Consider the following 24,116-nt stretch of genomic DNA (forward strand, 5'->3'; position numbering starts at 1 on the left):
CTACATAGTAAGAGATCCACATATATTTTTTGAATAATTAATAGTAACAATAAATATATACATACTCCATTTTTAATTATTCTATTTTGGGAATATTTTGTTTCTTCCAAAGTGTGTGGTATGGGTTAATAGGTGCTTTTTCACAAGTACATCGCCTTCATCAGATCTGGTTTCTCTTTATGTATGTATTTCTTCATCTTTTGTATTGCTCAGTGCTTTTTGTTCATCGTTTAATCTTGCCGCTTTGTATGTTTTCGTATTTGAGCAAACTGAATTTGGGGGAGTTTTTGCTTCTTTATTTTTTGGGGCTTAAAGCTTTTTTAGGGTTGAGCCGCCCTTGCTTTGTGTTGTGAATTTTCTTTGTTCCTCGAGTTTTTGAGCTTAACTGCAAATTGATAGCCAGAAGTATAGTTCTGATAGAGAATTTTGGTCGGATTAAGTAAAACATATCAAAATCAAGTTTGGTAAGGAACAATGGTAGTGAAGAAGCCATGCTGAAAGTAACGTCAACAACACAGAATATGATAGATGAAGCAAATTAAAGAACAAGTTATAGTAAAATCGATGAACAAGATAGAAGGAGAGTAATAATAACAATAATGATAAAGGGAAACCAGACAACACTAAACTACTCACGCTCTCTCAAACTTCTCATAGTGTGACTTATCAACTTGATGCCTCTATACTTGGTGCAATTTCATCCTTGTTCTTGTACAACAGGATCATTGTGGGTGAATATGATGAGACACATATTCACCTATAAGCTATTATTAGTAATATATAGTACCTAACAGAAATAAGTAAAGATTTTAATTGGGAAAAAGGGTAATAGTAGTGAGTAGAGAATGTTAATAGTGTTAAAAGTATGTGGTGAAGTGCCAAAAATGATAGTTTAGGGGACTAATTCAGCAATTTTATGAAACAGCAGAGAAGCTTCAAATAAATAAATACAGGCGAGGTAGCCATCATCGAAGGAATCAGATGGCAGTAATGGAGGAATCAAACCCAAAGTCCACTTTATCCCCACCTAATTCCTACACTGCCGTCGTTTTTGGAGGTACTTTTGATCGTTTACACGAAGGTCACCGGCTTTTTCTTAAGGTTTTTCCGATACCATTTTCCCCTTAATAATCTCATTCATCAAAAAGGAACAATCTCTTTTACTAGTAAGTGATGTTTTTTTTAATTGTTCTGGTAGTCGGCTGCGGAATTGGCGAAGAATCGAATTGTAGTTGGTGTTTGCGATGGTCCAATGTTGACTAAGAAACAGGTAATTTTCATGCTTATACTCTCTGTTTGTTTAGTTTGTTGAAATTGGAATATGGGAACTTTAAATGTCTAGTACAACTTCTTTTACGGTATAGGGTCAGGTTGGAGGCTACATAGACTTGAGAAAGCAAAACAGTGGGCAGAAGAGAATGAAAAATGGCATCTTTGATTTATTCTTTATTTTCCCCCTTTTGCAAATCTAACATGTATAGATATCTTTTTCTAAAGAAAATTGGAGAGTGGTCTTATATTTGTGGTTCTGGAAAATTTCACAAATCCATTTGGAGTTGTGGATAGAGCATAGATTACTAGGGAGTGCTTTACCCCCATGTGGAACTTCCCGGCGCGAATATGGATCTAGTCGGGCTCCAACGTGGTACCGGACACCGGGTGGGAAACCAAAAAAAAAGAAGAATATAGATTACTTGGCTATTTGGGAATCTAAAGAAGGTTGGAGATTCTGCATTTCTAAAACATTTAACTTGGAAATATGACTTAAATAGATAAGAGTATAGTCGTCTCATGTCCAGATGTCCATCTCTAGAGGTTTCTTCCACCTTTTTGGTTTATTGGATTTTCCGGATATTTAAATCTCATGGTCAGTTCAATGCATATTATGGATATACAAAATTTGATGTATTACAAGGGAAATCTCCATGAATAAAGAAAAAGGATTAGTCCTGATGACTTCTGGGTTCTAATAAATGATAATAATACTAAAAGTTGTAATAAGCTATTGAGGCAACTGTTGCACCTTCTCTTCTAGGGTTTCACATGCTATGTCAGGATAAGGACATATATGTTCATCATGTGTAACTCACTATGCTCATTCTCATCGGCTCTGTTTTCTTGCTGCTTTTTTTTTAAATTTCCCACAGTAAAGTGATGTAAATACACTCGACATTACTTCCACTGCGAATGCTGTATGTTTTTAGTTTATCACATTTTGATCTTGTAGTTCATTGTGTTAATCGAATATCTGTTGCATATCATGCCAAGTTGTATTTCTCTTTGGAATTTTGTAGTCCTTGAATTGTTTTCTTGTCGTTGGGAAACAAGTATGGTCTACACCTCGTTTAGTCTTTTGGTGAGCCTCATTTCAGTTTTGGGCATTCTTCTTATGTGTTTAGGCTTTTGCCAGTTATTTTGGGTATAGCAGGGGCCTTGTACCAGATTAAACTACTTATCAACTTGTGATACTTTTGAAGAAATATGAAAAAATGCTATTGGCTGCAAGACCAAGTTATCCTCTTCATACCATCTTCAATGTTCATAGCTGATATTGCTGAGAAGAATGTTATTTACACGTCTTTGCAAGATACACTTAATAGAGCATCTCTGTGCTCTCACAGTTTGCTCGTGTCCTTTGGCCCAAGGTTCTGGTTGCATCACTAGGTTACCGTCAGGCATCAGCCAAACATTTCTTTCTACCTTATCTTTTATCTTAATAGGTATTGACACCCAATTTTGAACGACCTTTACCCTTTTTGAGAATGCTAATCGATTAAATACGTATTTTAAAATATATTTCAAGTTTTAAATTTTAGCTGATTATGCTTTAAAATTATATATTTTAGTATGCATGCTTTATAGAAATTATTGTAAATATTATTAAAGTATTTTAAAAATTATTAGTAAAGCTCAAAATAATTATTTTATTCAAATGTTTTAAAATTTAAGTGATTTTAAAATGTTATAATATATGTAATATTTAATTGGATAACATTTTCTTAAAATTTCCTCCATCATTTAAATTTTAGTCTATCTTGTTCTAATTCTTTTCAATTCTAGCCTATTCAATTTCAATCATAGCCACTTATCCATTTCAATTCTAGCCGCTCCAAATTCAACCATTTCAATCAAACCAAAAACCCAAAAGAGTTGTTAAGTCATGCACCCAAAACCCGTTTCGACAAAAATGGAGCGCGACAGACAACTCTGCCAGGAATATGACTAGGCTTTTACCATTGCATGTCTCATTTGATTTATGTGAGGTTTACTTTATTCGGTTATTTCATTGTTTTGTTTGGTTATTATCATGTTAAGTTGTTATTTGTTTTCCTTATTTATTTGTTTCCTTATTTATTATGTATTTCCCATGTTCCACCCATTTTCCTTTTTTCCTTATTTGTTTATTTTCATGTTTCATCCTTATCATTCTTCCCTTATTTGAGTACTTTCATGTATAATCTCATATCTCTTTCCTTATTTGTTGGATTTCTTATATGCTTATTTCTGTTTATTTATTTATTTACTGCTTTCCTTAAAATTATCTATATGTTACTCCTTCCCATCTACGTGCTACATTTTTACTACTTCGATAAACTTCTATTCCGCTTATACTTAATCCAATTAGGATACTCTTACTCTTAAAAAAAATTATCGTGATGTTGTGCATTTGCTTTGCACCTCTCACAACTACTTCAATTATCTTAAAAAAAATAACCATTATAGAGATTCGGCATATGCGTGGACTTGCTTTGCACCTCTCACAACTACTACAATTCTCTTCAAATACCCATTATAGAGACTCGACATATGCGTGGACGGAACGGATAATATTACTATCGGAAAACCACGAGCCTTCTCGCATAGAATTTCTTTCAAGTCCCTGTCAAGCCAACTCTTAGAAATCTTACTTAGGTCAAGCGGTAGTAGTTCCCTAGTTGGTGTTGGCACACGTAGGCCCGACAGCAGAGACCTTCGATGGTTTGACCCTTGATGTCAATCCGCATGATTAGTAGCCACCTTATTGTCTAAAGGGCCCCAACACCCTTTAGACATATTGCATAATTATGTGTCAATGTGATCACGATAATTAAATTAAGCCAAATTTTGCCAAAATGGAGTTCATAATTTGTTTGTTGTTTTGTTTGCGGAGTCATGACCTTCCCACACTCTGTTAACCCTCAAATGGTCGTAGAGGTGAACTACAAGCTAAGGAGTTCGTGGATCGATATTAAGAGAGACCGCGAAAGAGAGATTCGTCAGTTGTTGGGTGCATGAACTAACAACTCTTTTGGATTTTTGGTTTGATTGAAATGGTTGAATTTGGAGCGGCAATTGAAATAACAAATGGATAGGTGGAGTCTCCCTTTTATTTGTTCTATAATTGTAACTGTTAGGGGTAGATTATTAATAAAAAATAAATTTGTTTCACCTGTGTATTTATGTATGATTCTGTCTTCTCGCTTATCTCCTTAATTGTTTACTGCCTGATATTTGTTTGTTGTTATAATACCTAGCAAGCATGTTTAAATTAAATAATCAATAAACGAAGTGACATTAATTGCTACTTGTAACCCCACATAAATAGCATACGGCCAGAACCCTTCATTTGTGGACCTCGAGGGATGACTAACACCTTTCCCCTCGAGGTAACTTGAACCTTTACCCGATCTCTGGTTTGTTGACCTCTAATTAGATTAGATAGGTATCCTAACACGCCTTAATTCATTAGGTGACAACTCTTCAATCAAACCAAAAGAGTTGTAAAGTGGTGCACCTAGAATTCCGTTTTCGAGAAAAAATGGGACGCGACAATAGGATTTGCAAATCTTTTTATCAAACACTAAATAGTTTATTGTATCCTTGGAAGTGGTGTAAATAAATTTAAAATTTCTAGGCCTTTTAAAGCTTGTTCATAATCATTTCTCTGGACATCTGATGAGCCAAGGCGTTAAATCCTGTACTTGATTTTTCCAATAAGGACGGTTTTTGTGTTTGAAGTACTATATTCTCTTATGTTTTCAGATGAGTCCAGTCCTCCTACTCTATCAATGTTGAGCTTCGACTTTTAACTCCATTTGTGACTTTTTGTTCTCTTCCTTCTATCTTATCCTTTTATGCAGTGCTTACGTATTTGTCTTCCTTTGGCAGTATGCTGATCTGATAGAGCCAATTGAGCTGAGAATGGAACATGTTGAAGATTACATCAAGGTACTTTGAAGCTCAAACTTTTATGTTCATGTATTCTTCTATCAGCTGGTTTGGCAAGTATAATTTTTGATCTTGAATGTCATAGGAAGAGCCTTCTATACTGGTCCAGCTGAGATGGTGGGTTTGTATGGAGTATATCTAATCTTTTTCAGTTTCGATGTGAATCTTGCCTAGAGCAACAAATGTTTTTTCTTTCTAAAAGGTTTTGGTTTAGAAAAGTATGCAGTAGCTGATGCTTTTACTGTCAGTAGCATAAGCAAATTAGTGCACCATCAAACCCACATCACATCATCCAGCATGCAGAACGCTTTTCCTACTTGCATTTTGATGACAATGACATGTTTCTTGCTGCAAACCGTACATCCAGTCTATAAAACCTGAGCTGATAGTGGAAGTAGAACCAATTGTGGATCCCTATGGTCCGTCAATTGTCGATGAGAATTTGGAGGCCATTGTTGTCAGGTGCGTAAAGAAATCCTTACATCTCTGCTTCTACTGATTTAGATCTCTTTTTCCTTTTTCCCTCTAAGGTTTTAGTCTTTAAGACATCATTCTCTTATACACAGAGGCTAGTATGATGGATTGTTGACAGAATTTTACCTAGGCACAAGTTCTTTCCACAAATTATTGATTTATGTGAATTGCTTTAGAGTTTCCTTGCAGCAATATGAAACTTAAGTTTTGAAATCTTGAATCTTAAGAGCTAAGCTCTAGCAGTACTCATTTCGTCATTACCGAATTTAGTGAAGAATATTTTGACGGTAATGGCAAGTTGTAATTTCTCAAAAATACTTCAGTGTTTTGAAATGGCTAGTGTATTACTTTAGTGGTAGCTTAAGGTTGCTAATTGAAGTTTTTGTGTGATAGCAAGGAGACGTTGCCTGGTGGACTGTCTGTTAATAGGAGGAGGGCTGAAAAGGGACTCTCGCAGCTAAAGGTCCGACTCATGCCTCCAAAAAAAGTGTTCTCTGGGCTAATGTATTCGGCTTTCTATCATTTATATGTCAACTATGAAATTGCATGTTGAAAATGTTGTGCAGATCGAAGTTGTAGATCTAGTCTCTGAAGAATCAAGTGGAGACAAACTGAGTTCTACTGCTTTGAGAAAACTTGAAGCTGAGAAGCTCAGGGACCACAATTCCGGAAGTCAGAGTTAAAACTTTTTCTTGTCTATACGTTCAAAGGAGTTTCACTTTGTGTTTTTTTTTTCAATTTGCTTTGTTAGGATTAACAAGGACACTCTGTAGCCATCATAGATGTGAAATTGTCTTGTAAAACAATAATCTCTTCAGAATCGTGCTGGAGTTGTTTTCACAGTTACTTGTATATCTATAAAATGTAGCCTTGATTTCTTTTCACTCTTTTTTCTGCTAAAGAAAATTCCTAATGCCTAATTCTTATACTGAACGAGAAAATATTTCATTGATCATTATATTAAGTAATGTGTATCGTGTTCGAAATCTGAACATTGTAGTTTCTTTTCCATCTATGCTTTTAGATGTTTGTTGAATCGAATATTACAGTAAGACTATTAAGTTTCCAGAAGACGATAAAAAGCAATTTAACTTGAAAAAAGATTGCGTTGTAAAATTAGCATTGTGGAAGATCCTTTGGTGGAGGGAGAACATTGTGATCTGATCCTGGACCATCTTCCACCACAAATGCTGTTTTAAGTCCCCAGCCAGTGTGCAACTCCAAATGACAGTGGAAAAACCAAACCCCTTCATAAAAAAAAGAAGTTTCAACTACATGTCAGAAGGCATTATGAAAGTCGAATCAACCTTAAACTTAGTAGAAAACTAGATACCTGGATTATCAGCTCTGAACCGGATAGCAGTCCAACCACCAGTAGGAACACCAACTGTATTTCTTTCAGGAGGATCGATTAAGTTGTATTTTGCAGGATCTTTCTTGGGGTCAAAGTTTCCTATTCCAGTTCCAACGACAAAGAAGTTGTAACCATGGAGATGGAAAGGATGTGATTCCACTGTCAGCAAGTTGGTGTCTTGGATTACTAACTCTACTGTAGAATTGAAGGCAATTTTACTTAGTCTTGTGCCTTGAGTTGTCCTGAGGTTTGCTGTAAGAGGAGCCCCTGTGTAATTGAAAGGAGTAGGAGGTTTATCGGGGAAATCTGTTGTGTACACACCCTTAATGTTGAAGTAATGAGCTTGAAGAAGTGCAGTTTTTGGCATGACAAACGATATGTTGTTAAGAGAAGCTGAGAACCGAGTTCCATTGATACAAGTGGGACAAGCATTGATTCCTAGACCGATGGTGTAGAAGAGGTTTCGATCAACTTTTAGTGGAACATTTGCTGGATATTTTTGTGAATTCAGGCTCCTGAGCTTCTTGTCATAGCTCAATGCAAATTCTGTGTCATTAGGAGCAGGCAAGTTAGGAAGTTTAGGGAGAACAGTTTCTGGGATGCCCTTGTACTGGAATATAGCAGTTGCAGTCTTGTTGTCTACTGGGACCGGAGCGTCCATGAAAGGCCTAGCAGCCATGAAGTATCTTCCAGGGACTTGGTTTGCGCGGACCAAAACATTTGTTGTCTGTCCTGGTGCTATTAGAATGGCTTCTGTGGAAAATGGTTTTGTGTAAACTGCATCAATTTCCACCACTGTTAAAGTATGATTTGCAATGGTGAAAAAGAGTTCATCATTGAGTGCAGCATTGACAATTCTCAACAGGTAAGTCTTCCCTTTTTCTACTTCCATGGCAAAGGTATCTGCCAAAGAATTTTGAAACTTACAGTCAGTTGCTGATGCATCGTGCATAGAGTATGATATCAAATTGATAAGCTGAAGCAATATCAATCTCTTACATTTTTCTGAACATGGAAAAAGTGGCCCTGGCTTTCCGTTGATTGTATGCGCATCAGACATATTAGGAGGTATACCTAGTGCATTACCTTGGTTCTCCACTTGTTCAACATCTGCATTCCACCATTCTCCTGCATCATAAGGAACAGTAATATTACCATCTCGATTCATGCTTTGGTATAGGAAATCTTCAGAACAAAGTACATTCCAAGGTTTGATATTCTATTTACGAGTACTGAAAACTGACCTAGTACAATAACTTCTTCCCTATCAGGTTGAGGGAAAGGAAAGGGGGTTCCTTGCGATGGAAGTATCACAATGGCGCCATAAACAGTTGCCCTTAGCCAAAGAATATGTGCATGCCACCACAAGGTACCTCTTTGTCCTGTTACATTAAAGTCATAGACATAGCTATTTCCTGTCTTGATAGGGCATTGAGTTATATAAGCCGGTCCATCAGCCCAACCATTACGATATTGTTTCAATCCATGCCTGTAACGGTTAACATGTATATACATTTGCTTGAGAACCTGAAATTAGACAGATTTTGAAGAGTTTGAACTTCTCACCAGTGGATGGACATGTTATATTGAGCATGGTTAGTAACATTGATTTGAATTCGATCTCCTTCTCTAGCGTAAATTGTAGGCCCTGGAAATCTCCCATTAACTGTAACCATTGGCTTTGCATGGCACAATCTGCTCACATTTGCCACTTGAATCTGCAAAACACAAAAAAGTTGTACATGATGAATAAAGCCTGCTGAGACAAACTACATTAGCTATGAATGAAGGAAAACAGGAACTAGCTAGGCACTAACGTCGAATTGGTATTTCTTTATGGCAGCCTCAGCAGGTTGACAACTACACCAAAGAAATCCATAGACAAGGAAGACTAAAAGTTTAACGAAGATTGTCTGGTTAGCCGCCATTGAGTTGAAAATGGACAAGACATTGATGGAAGTATGGCCTATTTATAGAGTGAAAGTTTATGTTCAGTTTCTGTTGAAGGCAGGGTAGGTTGTAAGTTGTAACATAGAATTGGTAGAAAAAGGATTTCAAAGGGCAAAACTTGTAAGCAAAATACTGATACTGAAAGAGACATTTAATAAGACCAACCAAATTAATCCACTAGATAGAGCATGGACTTTACCATTTGAGGTAAAGAAGTAATGTTTAATAGTTGGTTTGTATGGTCTTATTGTCAAGAGATGCATATTAACATTAGCATGTAAAGAGAACAAAGCCTTTCAAAGGAACACTTGTCAAAGGTGATTTTCGCTATCGTTCTCACTAAACCAACTTAAATCTGAACTAGATAACAATTTCTTTATAACCTTTGGACTTAAACATGCTAGTATCAGACACTTCTAATGAATACAGATCATATTCCGTTAAGGAGTCGTTTGGTTCATGTATTATGTTTTATGTATAAATAATAGCATGAGATCATACCGTATATTAAGTACCATTTTTCCTTTTTTAGGAAACTTACATAAATATACTATAATTAAAAAATATTTATAGCAATAACATTCTTTTTTCACTTGATCGCTTTTAATTCATTTATAACACAAGTTTAATACATATTATAAAGAACAATTTATTATTCACATATAAATTATAATACTAGTTTTATTGATGGATTATGAATTTATCACACATTTTAAAACACTTATAATACAATATGTCGAATTTTTATCAAACAAACATAATATATTTTTTTTAAAAAAAAACAGTAATAATACATATATATTGCATACATAATTCACATTTAACATATTATTATTATGTAATGCTATAAATAGTAATAAATAAAAAGTATCGCTAAAATGAGTAATTATTTATTAAAAGGTTTCTATTCAAGTAATTTTTCCTTTTTTTCATATACGAACTAACCGATCATCTATATTTTATGTTGAGATTATTTTTTATTAATACGGTCAATAAATCACACTTAAGTGTACACCAAGTTATGTAAGAGATGGATTTACTTGTAAGATTTAGTTGTTTTTCACCTCTTTCATAGTTTTTTTTTTTTTTTAGGCTTAGAGAAGCCTTAGATTTCACTTAATTAATATTTATTTGTTAAGGTATTCCTTTCAATGAACAACCGTACACACAAGGAGGGAATACTAATTTATTAAGCTATAGTTATATAAACATTACAAATTTCACGTCATTAAAGTTATTTTCAACTATCTTATCCTCCATCAAATCGTATTAATTTACTATTATCGAGTGATAAAAAACAAGTTGATGAGATTAGAATAGTTTTTACTACTTGGTATTAACTATTAACTATAAGAAAGAGGGAGGACACAATTGATAAAATTATTTTGGTTTAATAATTTTTTTCTTAGAAAAAAACTATATATTTTAAACCACTCATTTTCCTTTCTAAAGAAAGAAAAGTATAGAGTCTTCAACGCAATAATTTCGCAGTTTTAATGGATATTGGTTTTTAAATTTATTATTTCGTTAGTCAATCTTTAAGATATTGGTTGGTTTGATATTGGATTAGCACTCGTGTGACGGTTAGCAGATAGTGTTTCGGTTAACTTCTACCTTTTTTTCTTTCATGAACGCACCTTAAAAAATGACTTCTTTTTCCTATTTTAAATGCAATTAAATTATAAAATTCTTCTGGAAATTGAATAATCCTTTCCCACACTAATAAGCCGTTAATTATAAAATTCTAATATGTTCATCAATCGTTTATTTGATAATTCAGTACCAATAAATCAATTTTAGATTTATGATTAACTTATCGATAGCAGTTCGATTTTAAACGTCCACTTGGATAACCATTCTTTGTCGTAGTTTTTCATTTATTTGTTAGACCCAAAAAAGAAAGAAAATAATAATATTGGGGGGGGGGGGGTAATTTTAATGTGTAGAGATGAATTTTGTTTGAACTCAAATTTTATGGATCCATTAATAACAACCAAATAAATGATAATTTTTTTATTCTATTTTTTTATGATACTTTATTCTTTTAATCGGTCTAAAAAAATGACATATTACTTAATTTTATAATAATTTAACCTTAAAATATAATTTACCCTTAATGAACTAATTTGTAATGATACAAATATTTATAATTTATTTAAATTCACAAATTTCAAAGACCAATCTTTTTTTCTTAAAACTCTATGTAAAGTCAAACTATATAAATACTCGATTTCTGGGCCTTTTAAACCACTGCATTTTCAACATTCTTATTTATATAAAAAAAAGTTTAAATAAAATAGAGAAAATAGTCAAATATCTCCTTATCTATTATCAAATTTTCAACATATTTATACTTCAAGGAGGTCCTATTACCCTTCAATACATTTTTGAAATAAAATATATAGTCCCCTAAAAGGTCACACTCAGATTTGTGTTAGAAAGTGAATGCACTCGCTTAATATATGTTATTTTTTAATTAAAAAAAATTATTCTCTTTTTTTTAATTCTATTTTACTTATATTTTTTTTTTCTTCTCTTTCTCGCCCCTTTCTTCTTTCCCTTTACTTCTTTTTCTTTACATTTGTTTGATGAAATTTTTTTTGCCATTGAAGAGAAAATTCCCAATTTTATTTGTGATAGTTTTAAGCTTACGGTAATGAATGTGCAATTATGAAATTTCAAGCTCTATTATTGAAAGGTGAAGGTACGAATCTTTGATAAATATTTCCTTTTTTTACCATTGATTAATATTTTTTCCACCATCTCTTCTTGAGTCCGGAGTCAAAAGGGTAAAGAAAATTGTCAAAAATTCTAAAAGGGCATATCAATTTTTTTAACCAAAACGATAAAATCGCTGACGAAATAGCGATTTTGTCCGCCGGAAAAAATAAAATCGTTGCGTAGCGGTTTCTTAAATTTGTTTTTTTTTTTAAAAAAATAAAAATTAAACAAGTCGCTCCAAGAGGAGCGTTTTTCAAAATTAAATTTTTTAAATCATTTTTAAATAAGTCGGCAGCGACTTACGTTAATTTTTTTTTTGCTTTGTTTAAAAAAAAATTAAAATCAAATCGCTGTCAAGGCAGCGATTTTTGATTAATTTTTTTTTTAAAAAAAATTGTGCACAAATTTTACTACACAAAAATAGGTAGGATTTACTTTTGGAGCCATTTTTAAAAAAAAATTGAAAATTTACTTAGAATTTAAAAAAATAATTATAAATCGCTGCACTTGCAGCGATTTAATTAAATTTTCAAAAAAAAAAATAAATTAAGTGCAAATCGCTGCATGATTTTAAAAAATAAAAAAATATTAATTAAAAATCGTTGCCTTAGCAGCGATTTGATTTAAAAAAATAAAATAAAAATTCAAAATCGCTACCTTGGCAGCAATTTGATTTTAATTTTATTATTTTTAAATAAAACAAAAAAAAAATAACGTAAGTCGTTGCCTTTGCAGCGACTTATTAGAAAAATTATTAAAAAAAAATTAATTTTTAAAATCGCTCCTCTTGGAGCGACTTGTTTTAAATTTTTCTTTTTAAAAAAGAAGCAAATTTAAGAAGTCGCTGATATTGTAGCGATTTTGCTTTTCTTGACGGACAAAATCGCTACTTCGTGAGCGATTTTGCCGTTTTGGTTAAAAAAAAATTGATATGCCCTTTTGGAATTTTTGACAATCTTTTTTACCCTTTTGGCTCCGGACTCATCTCTTCTTCCTTGCAAACATAAAAAGTTTACCAATCAACCCAACTCAGTTCATCCTTCCTACCATGAATATTATCAAGTCTTGAACCTTTAATATATAAAAAAGAACTCAAGTTTTGAAGGAGTTGATAGGTTTCATGTTTTCATCATCGATGACCACAACAATTTTGAAGGGTAAAATCTGCAAGAATTTTATTTCTAACCGTTTCATTCACCATTTGATTGATACTCAAGTTATCTTCATGGATGAATTTGTTGAATTCTTCAAATTGAGGTAATGGATACATAACAATGAATCTTTTCATAAAAATCGCATATGAATTTTGTTGACAACCCAAAATTCTTTCTGAACATGAATTTAAATTATTAAATTAGGGCACCAAAATTCAAGATAAAAATTTTCTAACATATTTGACCATGTGGTTAGGCATGTAAAATGATGATTAACAATTTTAATAATATTAATAAAAAAGTTAATTTTCAAAATTTTCTAATTTCATACACATTGAAAAATCAAAATTCTAGAATCAAGAGAAATAATGAAATGTCATGCTAAATCCAATGAATGTGATGGTCGCGGCAGTTTAGAGAGGATCAGTGATGGAGAGATTTGATTTATGTTGATGTGAAGAAGAAATGTAATAAATAAGAAAAAAAGAATAATTAAAAATACACATATTTATGAAAATCAATTTTAGAAATAAATTTTATTATCAATTGTGCCACATAAACGTGTAGGGAGTAAATTATATCAATTTTAAACCGTTTGGGGGGGAGGGGGGGTGGTGGTGGTCGTGGTGATGCATTCATAAAATTGGAGTCTATAGTTGAAGTTTCAGGTATAGGTTGAGAAGTTTTAGACAATTTTCTCAAATATTCTATACAAATAATATCTTACGATATACGATTAATTTACAACTTACAATTTCACTTTAAGCTAAATTTTATATGTGAAAAGGTAATTCATTATTTCAATTTACATAACACTTTAAATTTTAAAAGTCAAACTTCGTTAGTTTTGATAGTAAATTTATACATACAATCTCTACAGTTTCTAAAAAATAATTTATATATTTAAGAATTACATAAAATCTATTATAACTCACAAGAATTAAAAATTTAAAGGACATAAAATAAATTATTGTTAACTTCTTTTTTTTTTAATATTCAAGATATAAATTATATAAGTAAATTAATATTCTCTTCGTTAATAATTACTTGTTCATTTTTTCTTTTATAATTGTCTGTAATTACTTGTTCATTTCGACAAATCAAGGAAGGATAATTTCTTTTACCTATTATACCCTCAATTAAACGATTAATTACTTCATAAAATGATAAAATTCACTAAATTATTAATTATTTTCTTATTAGATATGTTAATTTAAAAATAAATCAGTAAAAAGGAACGAAAGTCTCGATAAATATAAAGTTGTTCAAACTTCAAAGAAAGTCATGATTTTGCCATGTTACAATGTATACTTCATAATTATTGACGTCTTTTTCAAATACCAAAATCTAATTAAGAATCTTTATACTTTTTTTCCACTATGACAGTCAAAGTTTACACCTTTATTCGTTCCATTTCAAGTCTTATATTATAATTATATACTCTATTAGTAGTTCTTTTTTCTAAAAATAAAAAGAATGTCTAAAAAGGATAAAATTCTTGAACACCCCCATTAAAATTATAATTGTGAATATAAAAAACACACTAGAAAAATAGTTAAAATACAAATTAATCGTATAGTTATTACTCTTTTAGTGATGAGTTTAAGTAATGAAAAATATATCGTCTAAAATATCTTTACCCTATTAGGAACCCTAACTTTTTCTAAAATAAACTAGTGGATTAAATTAAAGATAATAATAATAATAATAATAATTAATCCAACTTGTGGGGTGGGGGTTACATACGTATAGTTAAACTGTATCTATCATCTTTGACCCTTTTCTTCTACATTGGTGGCGGAGGAAACGGCGTTTACCGGCGGCGATCTCGTAGGTGGAACATATATTGACCGTCTTTCATTGATCTCATTTTTTTAATCTAATTTTCGCAGGTTTTCTCCTTCTCCTTCATATATTTGTACCGGCGTAACACAAAATTAACCACCATTGTAATGAAATTGAAATCGGTAGGGAAATGGATTTTGACGGTTAATTTATTCACTTTCTTGGATTTGTTTTTTTTTTAATTGTTTTGTTGTTAGGAAAACTGGCATTTTAAATTTTTGAATTGGTGTTGTTGCTAAAACACAAATGTCGAACTTGGATTACTTGATTGATTGATGAAGTTTTCATTTTTCTTCGCAATAAATCTTGATGTTGATTGTTGGGGTGATTACATGTTCATTGTTTTTGCCAGATCCTACAATCCCGCCCTAATGAGGATGGGGCAGAGATAAATAAGTTTACGGTTTAATTATTTGTTAATGATATTTAGGTAATCCTTTTTAATTAACATAGAAGGTGAGCCACATTGTTAAGATCTGGTAGTTGAAGACATGGTGTATGTAGTAGGTAACGGTATTAGCTACTGGTGATCATACTTTCGTAAAAGCACCTTTGGGTGGTGGTTCCTCCCCTTCTTGAATCTTGAACATAAAATTGATCTTAACTAAGAGTTCCGTATTAAGACGATAAAAGGGGGAACTTGTTATTCTTTTCCATAAATATTTGCTCAAGATAGACGATGACATGATAGCTTAATCGTTAGGATTATAGTTGGAGTTCGAGTACCAGCTAACTGGAAAAGAGTTACTGTTAGGGGTTTGGGGAGGTGGCTTTTGTCATGTCTAAAGAATATTTATTTGATGGTTGAAATACAGAAACTATGCTGCTTTGTTGTTCTAAATATTTTGCTACTTCATTGAAGGTAAGATTTGGTTGATGCGATCAACAGAAATGTCCTTCAAGAGCATTGTCCGTGAGCTGCGGGAGATGAGAGATGGGATAGGGAATATATCAAGGAGGAGAGTGGAAGGTAGACATTGGCGCAACAGAACCCGGTCTCATATAGCCCCTGATGTGGCCCCTTTTGAACCAAGTGAACAAGGGCAATGGGCAAATTTACCACCGGAGCTACTTTTTGATATAATCAGCAGGGTTGAAGAGAGTGAGACAACTTGGCCTGCTCGTAATGTGGTGATCTCTTGTGCATCTGTTTGCAAGTCATGGAGAGAAGTTACAAAAGAGATTGTCAGGACTCCTGAGGAATGTGGTAGACTTACCTTTCCCATTTCACTGAAGCAGGTAACTGTTCATACTCTGTTTGGTTATCATTTTATTCCTACCACCAATGTGTCAAATAAGTTGAAGAAAGTATTTCTGCTTTGAACCAGCCTGGTCCCCGTGAATCCCCAATCCATTGCTTTATCAAACGGGACAGTGACAATTCAGTTTATCGCCTCTACTTTGGCTTTACCCCATGTAAGTCACGCTCTTCTTCTAGCCTTTCCCCCTTTTTCGACACTGTATTATGAAATTGATTTCCTCTTTGATAATTGTGTGCTTTGTTGCTGGCTCGAATATGTACCTACCTTGTGTATTTGATTGATAAATCGATTTTCATCACATAAACCCTGAAATTCTACTTTGATGAGTTACGTACACGTGGGTTGATGGGTTTTTAGTGATACTTGTCAAGTTATTACACTGGAATATAATTACAGTAACTTTTAGAACTTCTTCTTAATGTTTGTGTTCTATAATTTTTCATTATAAAAATATTGGCGCACATCTGATCTGATTTTTTTAAGGAGATGCACATCTGAAATTCTATTTTGATTATTAAAGGCATTTTATTGAGTATCCAACAACAAGAAAGTTCTGTAGAAGTATTTACGGAAAGATCTCCATTGTTACAAGTGTGAAGAACTCAAAACGTCTACTGGCTTTCAGTTCATATACAATAGATATGGGTACACCAAAAAATATTAGAGAAATACATCTATACCTAATGCTAATTAGTGATTTACTTTTGCTTTCAAACTTTTTTCATTCCTTTCCTTCCAAATTGTCCATCAGACAGCTGAAGGGGGATTGAGTTCCAAGTGTTCACTTCTGTCTTTCCCAACCATTTAAGCACCAGTACTGTAGCAGTTCCATAGTTGTCTTTAGCATTATCCCATTAATCACCTAGACATCTGATCTTCCTACTTCATGACAGCTGAGGATGAGAGTGATAAACTATTGCTGGCTGCCAGAAGGATCAGGAGGGCAACAAGCACAGATTTTGTAATTACATTGGTTGCAGATGATTTTTCTCGAGCAAGTAATACATACCTTGGGAAATTGAGGCAAGTCCTCGCAAACTGCTAACTGTTTTCTATTAACTTGTGCTTAACTACCCTTCTGAAAGTACCCATCGAAGTTCTTGTTCTTGTTCTCTCATTTTGTTAATAATTGTTGAAAACAACTTGAGCAGGTCTAACTTTCTTGGGACCAAGTTCACCATATACGATAACCAACCCCCCGGTGATGCATCTTTTCAAGAACGTAGTCAACGTAGTAGGAGATTCTGCACAAAGCAGGTATCCGTAACAGGACCAGCATGCAACTACAGTATCGCCAACATCTCCTATGAACTCAATGTTCTCCGTACAAGAGGACCTAGGAGAATGCATTGTGCTATGCATTCTATTCCTTTCTCTTCTATCCAAGAGAGAGGCAGTGCTCCAACACCAACATCATTCCCTCGGTCTTTTGGTGAAAAGGCATCTCCTCCATCAGTTTCAGATTCCAAAGAGACAGCTGAAGATGTCAGTTCACCTAGTATTTCAAGTTCAGCGGTGGCATTGCCTCTTCGAGAGTCACTTGTTCTTAAAAACAAAGCCCCTAGATGGCATGAGCAATTGCAGTGTTGGTGCCTAAATTTTAGAGGTCGTGTTACTGTGGCTTCTGTAAAAAATTTCCAGCTAGTAGCAGCGGTGGCTCCTCCTCACAGTATACCTGCCGCGGAACAAGAAAAAGTAATTTTACAGTTTGGAAAAATCGGAAAAGACATATTTACCATGGATTACCGCTATCCTCTTTCTGCCTATCAAGCCTTTGCAATCTGCTTGAGCAGCTTCGACACAAAACCAGTCTGTGAATGATTTTGGAATTAATGTTTTCTAGTTTCAGTCATATTTGTAAGTTAGGATTTTCGTAGTGCAACGTGCAGCTTCTCTAACAGTAGCTGTGTAGATAGCAGCACCTGTATTAACATGTATTGTATTATTGTTCATCATGCTAAAGCAGCATTAATCTCTAAACCCACTTGAGTTATGGTAGTGTTGTAGAAATAGTGATTAACCTACTATTACAAGTTAAGTTTCTGGATATTACACTATCATTCTATGTAAATATCGTTTTTTCAAATGTGCTGAATAATTCCTATCGATTATCTTAATTCGATTTGGTAAAGGTTACTTACAGTGAACTTTGTTAATTTGACTTCCTTCGTTTTCATTCTGTCTTTACTTATTATTTAATAATCTTATTTTAATTTTATCTATTACTTTTGTATCAGCTTTACCTCGTTTTTACTCTTTTTGAAAGCTTATTCTACAATACGACAAGGCCCGTTTGGCCATAGATTTTCCAAATAATATTTGGAGAAAAACTTGACAAATAGTGTCTGTCTATATACTTTTTCATTGTTCGGCAAATATTCCAAATTTCCAAATATTAGTTTTTCTAGTGTTTGAACCAAATCTCATTATTTGGGATTTTTTAAAAATTGAAATTTTACCCCAAACTTTTATCTTTTACAAAAACACCCTTTCTAGTTATTGCTTGCGTTGTATTACATAATTTTTACGTTAACACCAAAGTAGTAATGAAATATTAAGTGAATGTTAAATGATGATATGGTTATTGATGAACAACAGACTCAGGATAACAAAATCATGTGCTTTGTCTATTTCACGATATATGAAATGATGCTTGTTGCAGTCACTCCAAATTAACACATTGCTCTATTGTCATGGACACTATTTGTTATTGTTATAACGAAGATTCAATTAACTTGTAATACAAACTTATGATTAGTTTTGATAGTTTTTAAAATATATAAGTATAAATCATATTTTTCTAAAAAGTGAAATATATATTTCAAATACTATGGCCAAACACTATGGTCAAATACATGGTGAAATATCACCTAAATTTTCATCTAAATAATATTTGCCAAGAATATTTAAAAATCTATGGTCAAACGCTAGCTTAGAGTAGTTTCTGTTTTGTTTCTCTGTTTCAACTTCCATTCATAGTTAATTTGACTCAAATATTGACCTTCAACTTGAAATAAGCAATTTGGTCTTCTTCCCACAAAATGTTTATCAAGTGAATACTATCTTACAATGAAAGACCTACTTATGTTGTGGAATAACTAGAAAGTTTAGTATGACCATTATTTATTTATTTAAATCTGAAGTTAGCTTTTGTGGGTGAAGCTGGTAACTTTTGAACAGTACCAGAGGCATATGCATAGAGATTGATTGGTAGCTAGTTTTATCATAGATTTCTACAACAGATGAAACAATGAAAATAAGTTGGCAATGACAGATTTCAGACCTTGACTTGTATAAAGTTACTTCTTGGGGGTATAATCTGTATGGTTGCCAAAGTCAGTTTGGCAACATTGCTACACAACTACAATTTCTCAAATGCTAATAATCGATGATTTCAACAGGGCATTGTAGTCCCGGTAGCTGCGTAGAAAGACCATTGTTCAACTTCCATGAAGAGTTCAGGTATGACTTGTATGGTTAGTGGTAACCAAGGTCATGTCAAGCAACATTGCTACACCACAACATAAGATCATCATACAATTTCTCAAAATGCTAGTAATTGATATCGTAGTTCCAAAGCTACGTAGCAAGATCATTCTTTAACTTCCATGGCAAAATTGTGGCATTTTGATATCGATAAATATTGTTGGCATCTTTCCTCTTGGGATAGTCCCTTGAGCTTCATCTCACAGCAGAATAAGTAATAAACTCTGTAGAAGTGAACTGAAATGGCTGAAGAGGGATAGGGTTCCTGCATAAGCCATCTATCAGATTCTTTGCACATTTACTGGAACTGATATTTTACATGAAGAGAAGAGAGAAAAAAGAAAGACAGGGTAATGACGCACGGTCTTGGCCCATAGACTTTTATCTGGCGGATATGAGTGTCCCTTCCATTAAGATGATTCGAGAGCACACCTATTTGCAGCATGAAAGTGTTGACAAAAGTTTCACTGTCACATAAATTAGGACATGGTTACTCAATGAATTTATAATGAAAGAGATAGCTTCCACAGACACATGATAGGTCAACTGATACTTTTCTGTGATAAGGTAGTACATAATTTTATTGGTAATAGAGTCAAAAGTAATGATATTGTTCAAAGTTGATGCCCATCCAACAACTTTTCAAGCTTAATAAATGAACACATTGAGATGTGCTTTTGTAAGGAAACTCTACACAATTTAAACCCAAGATGTGGCACGGAAAAGTTTGTCAATTCATGCACAGGAAATTGACCGACACAAACTGAAATGCTCCTCCTTTCCCTCTCTTAGGATGATAACTTAGTAGGCTTGTAATTTTTCTATCAAAGAAACAGGAGCAGAAACTCATGCTCTCTTCATATAATAAAATTAAGAGAGCTCAAGTGTGAGGATGGTGTTCAAAACTTGCAGAACATATTTGCACAAGGCAATTGGAGGTTGTCTCAAAAACAAAGTTAAAAGTCAGAATAACAGTTTGCGTTTGCAAGTTATCCAGATATTTGGTCGACACTTTCTGTCAGTACAGAACAGACCCCAAATCCATAAAAGAGAAAGATGAACAGGACAAGATAATAACAAAATTTGTCCCTTATTATTCTAAGTGGACAACAATCTAATCATTCTAGTCTTGGTTGGATTTAATCCTCCGTGTATCTCCACAAAATAAACTAAAATTTCAATTTTTTTGTAAGGAAATGAACTAAGATCCTTCACAATAGTTTTATTTACATTTGGTGCCATTTTGCAGACAAAAATTTGGAGATCAATTTGTTGAGTAATTCAACTTCTAATTGAAATAGAAACACTGACATTGAAATTATGGTTTGGTCAGTATTTCAAGTGAAATAATGTTTTCCACTCACAAGTCTTCAACATTCGCAAAGACGTTTTCAAGTGAATTTCATGACCATGCACAACTTCACATTTCAAATACTTTTTTCCAACTTCAAACCAAATATTGTCCAAACACCTACTGGGACTTTTATGTAGTTTCAAGAAAGCACATTATCTTTCATTGTCAGTTGTGCTCAGATTTAGCCGCTTGCTTATGCTAAAGAAAGAGATTGAAGTCCACAGTTTTGCTAGTATTTAGTCCTCATCAACATTTTGCGAATATAACCATCAAAATCACTCTTTCTACTAAAAAATGTGTTTGGATAAGTGTGTGATTAAACATAAACAAACTCGGGTCACATCTAATCATCTATGGTTCAAAAGAAAAAGAATGTTCTCATTATATATAAGTCGGTAAGAGAAATGAGAAAAATTGTGTCATTTCTTACTTCTGTTTAACAACTTCAGATTTTCGGATTAAATACTGCTCTGTATATATGTCCATGTGGACCATCGGACTAATGAAATTCTAATGATTTGAATGCCTCATAGTGGTTATATTCTTGTAGAAACACAAGCAAATTTGATTTCATAAATTTTCTAGAAAGACGGAACTGTGTAGAGCTACTGAATAATATGCAACATAATCTGGCAAAAGAAGTGAAGGAAACACAAGTCAAAAACTTGCCAAATAAGGGGACCAAGTCTCAATTTCTTACCGCGGATCATTACCAGATAAAGATATATGCATCCATCCAGTTGGCTTCACAAGTTCCACTGCTTTTATCTCCTTCAAAACAAAAAACAAAAAATGACATAATGTCTCAAGTTTCTAAAACTATACTGGTATAACTAATTCAGGACTATTAATCTCAGAGTTCCATTATACTATTACCTTCAAGTTGTGAAAGCCATCGCCTGCTCGGATAGAGATCTTACCAGGTGTATAGCTTTCGTCAAGCTTGAAATCAACATACAGAACGACTAACTGAGAATAATTAACCAAAAAAAAATAAAACAGATGAAAGAAATTAAAACCAGTCTCAAGTGATTAGTCATAAAGCGGCTGCGAAAATTTAAATGCATCAAAGAAATAAATGCATGACATATTTCATCCTTTTCACCTAAAACTTAATTGTATAGCCTTAGCTAAGTTCTACCAAAATTAAGAGAACTTAATATTAAAGTAAAACACTTCCAATCATCGCAAAAGTTCATGTAACAAAAAAATGTTAATCCATAACTCACAGAAGGAAATGTTCACTGTTAACTATCACAAAGAAACAACTTTCTGAAATTAAGAATGATTTTTCATTTTCGTCCACAAAGATAACATCTTTTGATTATTAAGTAATAGTAAAGTATGCGAAGAAGGAAATGTATAGTTGTACATGAGATAGAACCTACTTGAAGCTTAACTTTTTTCTGAAATTGAACATTAACAAGATGAGGCTGTGCACCATCTGATCTGAATACACAAAGAAATCAAAACCCAAAAAATCAGCATTTAGTGAAACTACGAGTAGAAAACAGCGACGGAGGATCGAGAATATTTACTGCCAATAGGTTTCAAGGTTATCATCGCGAAGTGAAAGAACTCCATTGCCAGGTTTATAAGAGCTGACACTCCAAGCTGCTTTTTTACCCATCTCCCGGAGATCATCATCCACAACTAACTGCTGGCTTCCTCCTGTTAGTTTCCCTTCTTCCTCACCCTCTGATGAATCCGCCATTGATTAAGCTCTTAATTCAACTAGATAAAATCCCCAAATTGTCTGCAACAACATAAACCCTAGCTTTTCGAGCGCATTACTGTTTTTCAATTTTGAAAAGTGGATTTGGGGAAATGGAGGATGTGTTACACCTTTTTTTTTTTCTTTCTAAAATTCAAATATTTTGAATTATATTCATATCTTAATTATCCAAAAAAAAAATGTTAATTTTAAAAAATCAAAGATCCAAATTGACAACCAAACATTGAAGAAGTAATTTTTTGAAAAATAAATTATATTTTACATTATTAATATTTTTAATGGATGGGAAAAAAAGTTAAAAGCATAATTAAAATGGGACATGGAAATTAGAATGTATCTTAAATCTAAACTTTTCTATTTTTGATAATATGACGTTATGTCACTTAGAGTAACTATATTATAAGTTGAGAAATTAAAGAAAGGGTGGAGAGCTTGCATCTTAAACTATTCTTAATTTTACTTATAAGGGGTGTTCGGAGTGATAATTTGAAATAATTGATTTCATCGTACAATAATAACATATTTAGTAAAATTTCATAATAGGGTATAAGAGGAACAGAATGTAGAATGTTAGGATAAAAGCATATAGTATATGCAGATTTTATCATGACCCGTAGAGGTAGCTAGAGAATCGGTTTTTGAAAGACGACGGGACTCAAGAGCGGCAAATGCAGTGTAAAAAACATAACAACTAACGAAGAATAAAAAGAAGGAAACAATGTAGAAAACATAGCAACTAACAAAGAAAGCGGTGTAATAAAGCTCTAGTCGAAACACATTAAATAATAAACCATGATTAATATCCCAAGCGAGAATACTATGGTTAGTAAAATGACAAACACCGACAAGCCTAAACCCTCGAAGAAACAAAATAATCTTCCACTACCTATAATTAGTCTTCTATTCTATAGTACGTGATTTACATATCCTCATATCTAAGGTCATATTTTTATTAAACTGAAGATACGTCATGTTTTATCTAATCACTTCTCTCTAATACTTTTTTCAATCTATATCTCCATCTCATCGGCCAACTTATCGAACAAAATATTATGTTATGACGAGTCCTTATATAGAAAGAGATCTCGATTTGATTAGGGTGCAAATTATTTGAGTTCGATCGTTCTACAAAACTGTCAAAAATGTGAGTGTGAAGTTTACTTTGATAGAATTAAAAAAAGAAAATTAAGAAGAATGAGAGTATTTTTTTCATCCTTTAGGATCATTATCCATGCCAAATTGTTGGTTTAAAAAGCCACTTAATAATTAAAAAATGAATAGTTAAAATAAAAATAAAAAATAAAATTATTAACATCTAAATAATTAAAATTTGAATTTTCATTAAGGGTAATTAAGGGTAACCAAAGGAGGTTAAAACTATCTTCTAACTATTTTTTAAATCATCTAATTAGGTGTTTTGAACATGCGATTTGGGATCATGATTTCAAATATTATATTTTTTAAAAAGTAGGATTTGAGATTTCGAACGATGACTCCTATTTTTTCAAAATGTAAAACTTGACTAATAAACATATTTTGTATGAAAAAATTAGTCATTTCAAATTTTGCAAAA

The 24,116-nt window shown here is 32.8% G+C and overlaps 4 protein-coding genes across 12 annotated transcripts; 2 read left to right on the forward strand and 2 right to left on the reverse strand.

The window, feature by feature from the left end:
• Positions 1-26: 26 nt before the first annotated feature.
• LOC107011691 (phosphopantetheine adenylyltransferase) lies at positions 27-6,566 on the forward strand. Of its 3 annotated transcripts, none has more exons than XM_015211280.2 (7): positions 27-181; positions 926-1,101; positions 1,199-1,270; positions 5,149-5,208; positions 5,576-5,670; positions 6,076-6,145; positions 6,249-6,566. In XM_015211280.2, the coding sequence occupies exons 2-7, from the start codon at positions 982-984 to the stop codon at positions 6,363-6,365; spliced, it is 534 nt and encodes a 177-aa protein (XP_015066766.1). In that variant the 5' UTR covers positions 27-181; positions 926-981; the 3' UTR covers positions 6,366-6,566. The 3 variants fall into 3 exon arrangements, with proteins under 3 accessions (XP_015066766.1, XP_015066767.1, XP_027770553.1); XM_015211281.2 differs by having other exon boundaries at positions 56-181; positions 929-1,101; XM_027914752.1 differs by having other exon boundaries at positions 84-185.
• Positions 6,385-9,263, reverse strand: LOC107011690 (laccase-11-like). Its single transcript, XM_015211279.2, has 6 exons — positions 8,854-9,263; positions 8,603-8,754; positions 8,281-8,525; positions 8,036-8,164; positions 7,016-7,939; positions 6,385-6,929 (listed from the first exon to the last, which is right to left on the reverse strand). The coding sequence occupies exons 1-6, from the start codon at positions 8,962-8,964 to the stop codon at positions 6,799-6,801; spliced, it is 1,692 nt and encodes a 563-aa protein (XP_015066765.1). The 5' UTR covers positions 8,965-9,263; the 3' UTR covers positions 6,385-6,798.
• Positions 9,264-14,585: 5,322 nt separating this feature from the next.
• LOC107009191 (tubby-like F-box protein 5) lies at positions 14,586-18,063 on the forward strand. 6 transcript variants are annotated; one of them, XM_015208477.2, is made up of 5 exons: positions 14,586-14,695; positions 15,569-15,945; positions 16,035-16,122; positions 16,862-16,991; positions 17,120-18,063. In XM_015208477.2, the coding sequence occupies exons 2-5, from the start codon at positions 15,583-15,585 to the stop codon at positions 17,787-17,789; spliced, it is 1,251 nt and encodes a 416-aa protein (XP_015063963.1). In that variant the 5' UTR covers positions 14,586-14,695; positions 15,569-15,582; the 3' UTR covers positions 17,790-18,063. The 6 variants fall into 6 exon arrangements, with proteins under 6 accessions (XP_015063963.1, XP_015063959.1, XP_015063958.1 ...); XM_015208473.2 differs by having other exon boundaries at positions 14,590-14,828; XM_015208472.2 differs by having other exon boundaries at positions 14,590-14,828; positions 15,574-15,945.
• Positions 18,064-19,225: 1,162 nt separating this feature from the next.
• LOC107009169 (anaphase-promoting complex subunit 10) lies at positions 19,226-22,676 on the reverse strand. 2 transcript variants are annotated; one of them, XM_015208448.2, is made up of 6 exons: positions 22,347-22,676; positions 22,197-22,257; positions 21,685-21,750; positions 21,509-21,579; positions 19,817-19,921; positions 19,226-19,719 (listed from the first exon to the last, which is right to left on the reverse strand). In XM_015208448.2, exons 1-6 carry the CDS (start codon positions 22,520-22,522, stop codon positions 19,650-19,652), a joined length of 549 nt encoding a protein of 182 aa, XP_015063934.1. In that variant the 5' UTR covers positions 22,523-22,676; the 3' UTR covers positions 19,226-19,649. The 2 variants fall into 2 exon arrangements, with proteins under 2 accessions (XP_015063934.1, XP_015063933.1); XM_015208447.2 differs by having other exon boundaries at positions 21,685-21,777; positions 22,347-22,675.
• Positions 22,677-24,116: the final 1,440 nt, after the last annotated feature.

Source organism: Solanum pennellii, chromosome 2 (genome assembly GCF_001406875.1).
Source record: "Solanum pennellii chromosome 2, SPENNV200".
NCBI classification, from domain to species: Eukaryota; Viridiplantae; Streptophyta; class Magnoliopsida; order Solanales; family Solanaceae; genus Solanum; species Solanum pennellii.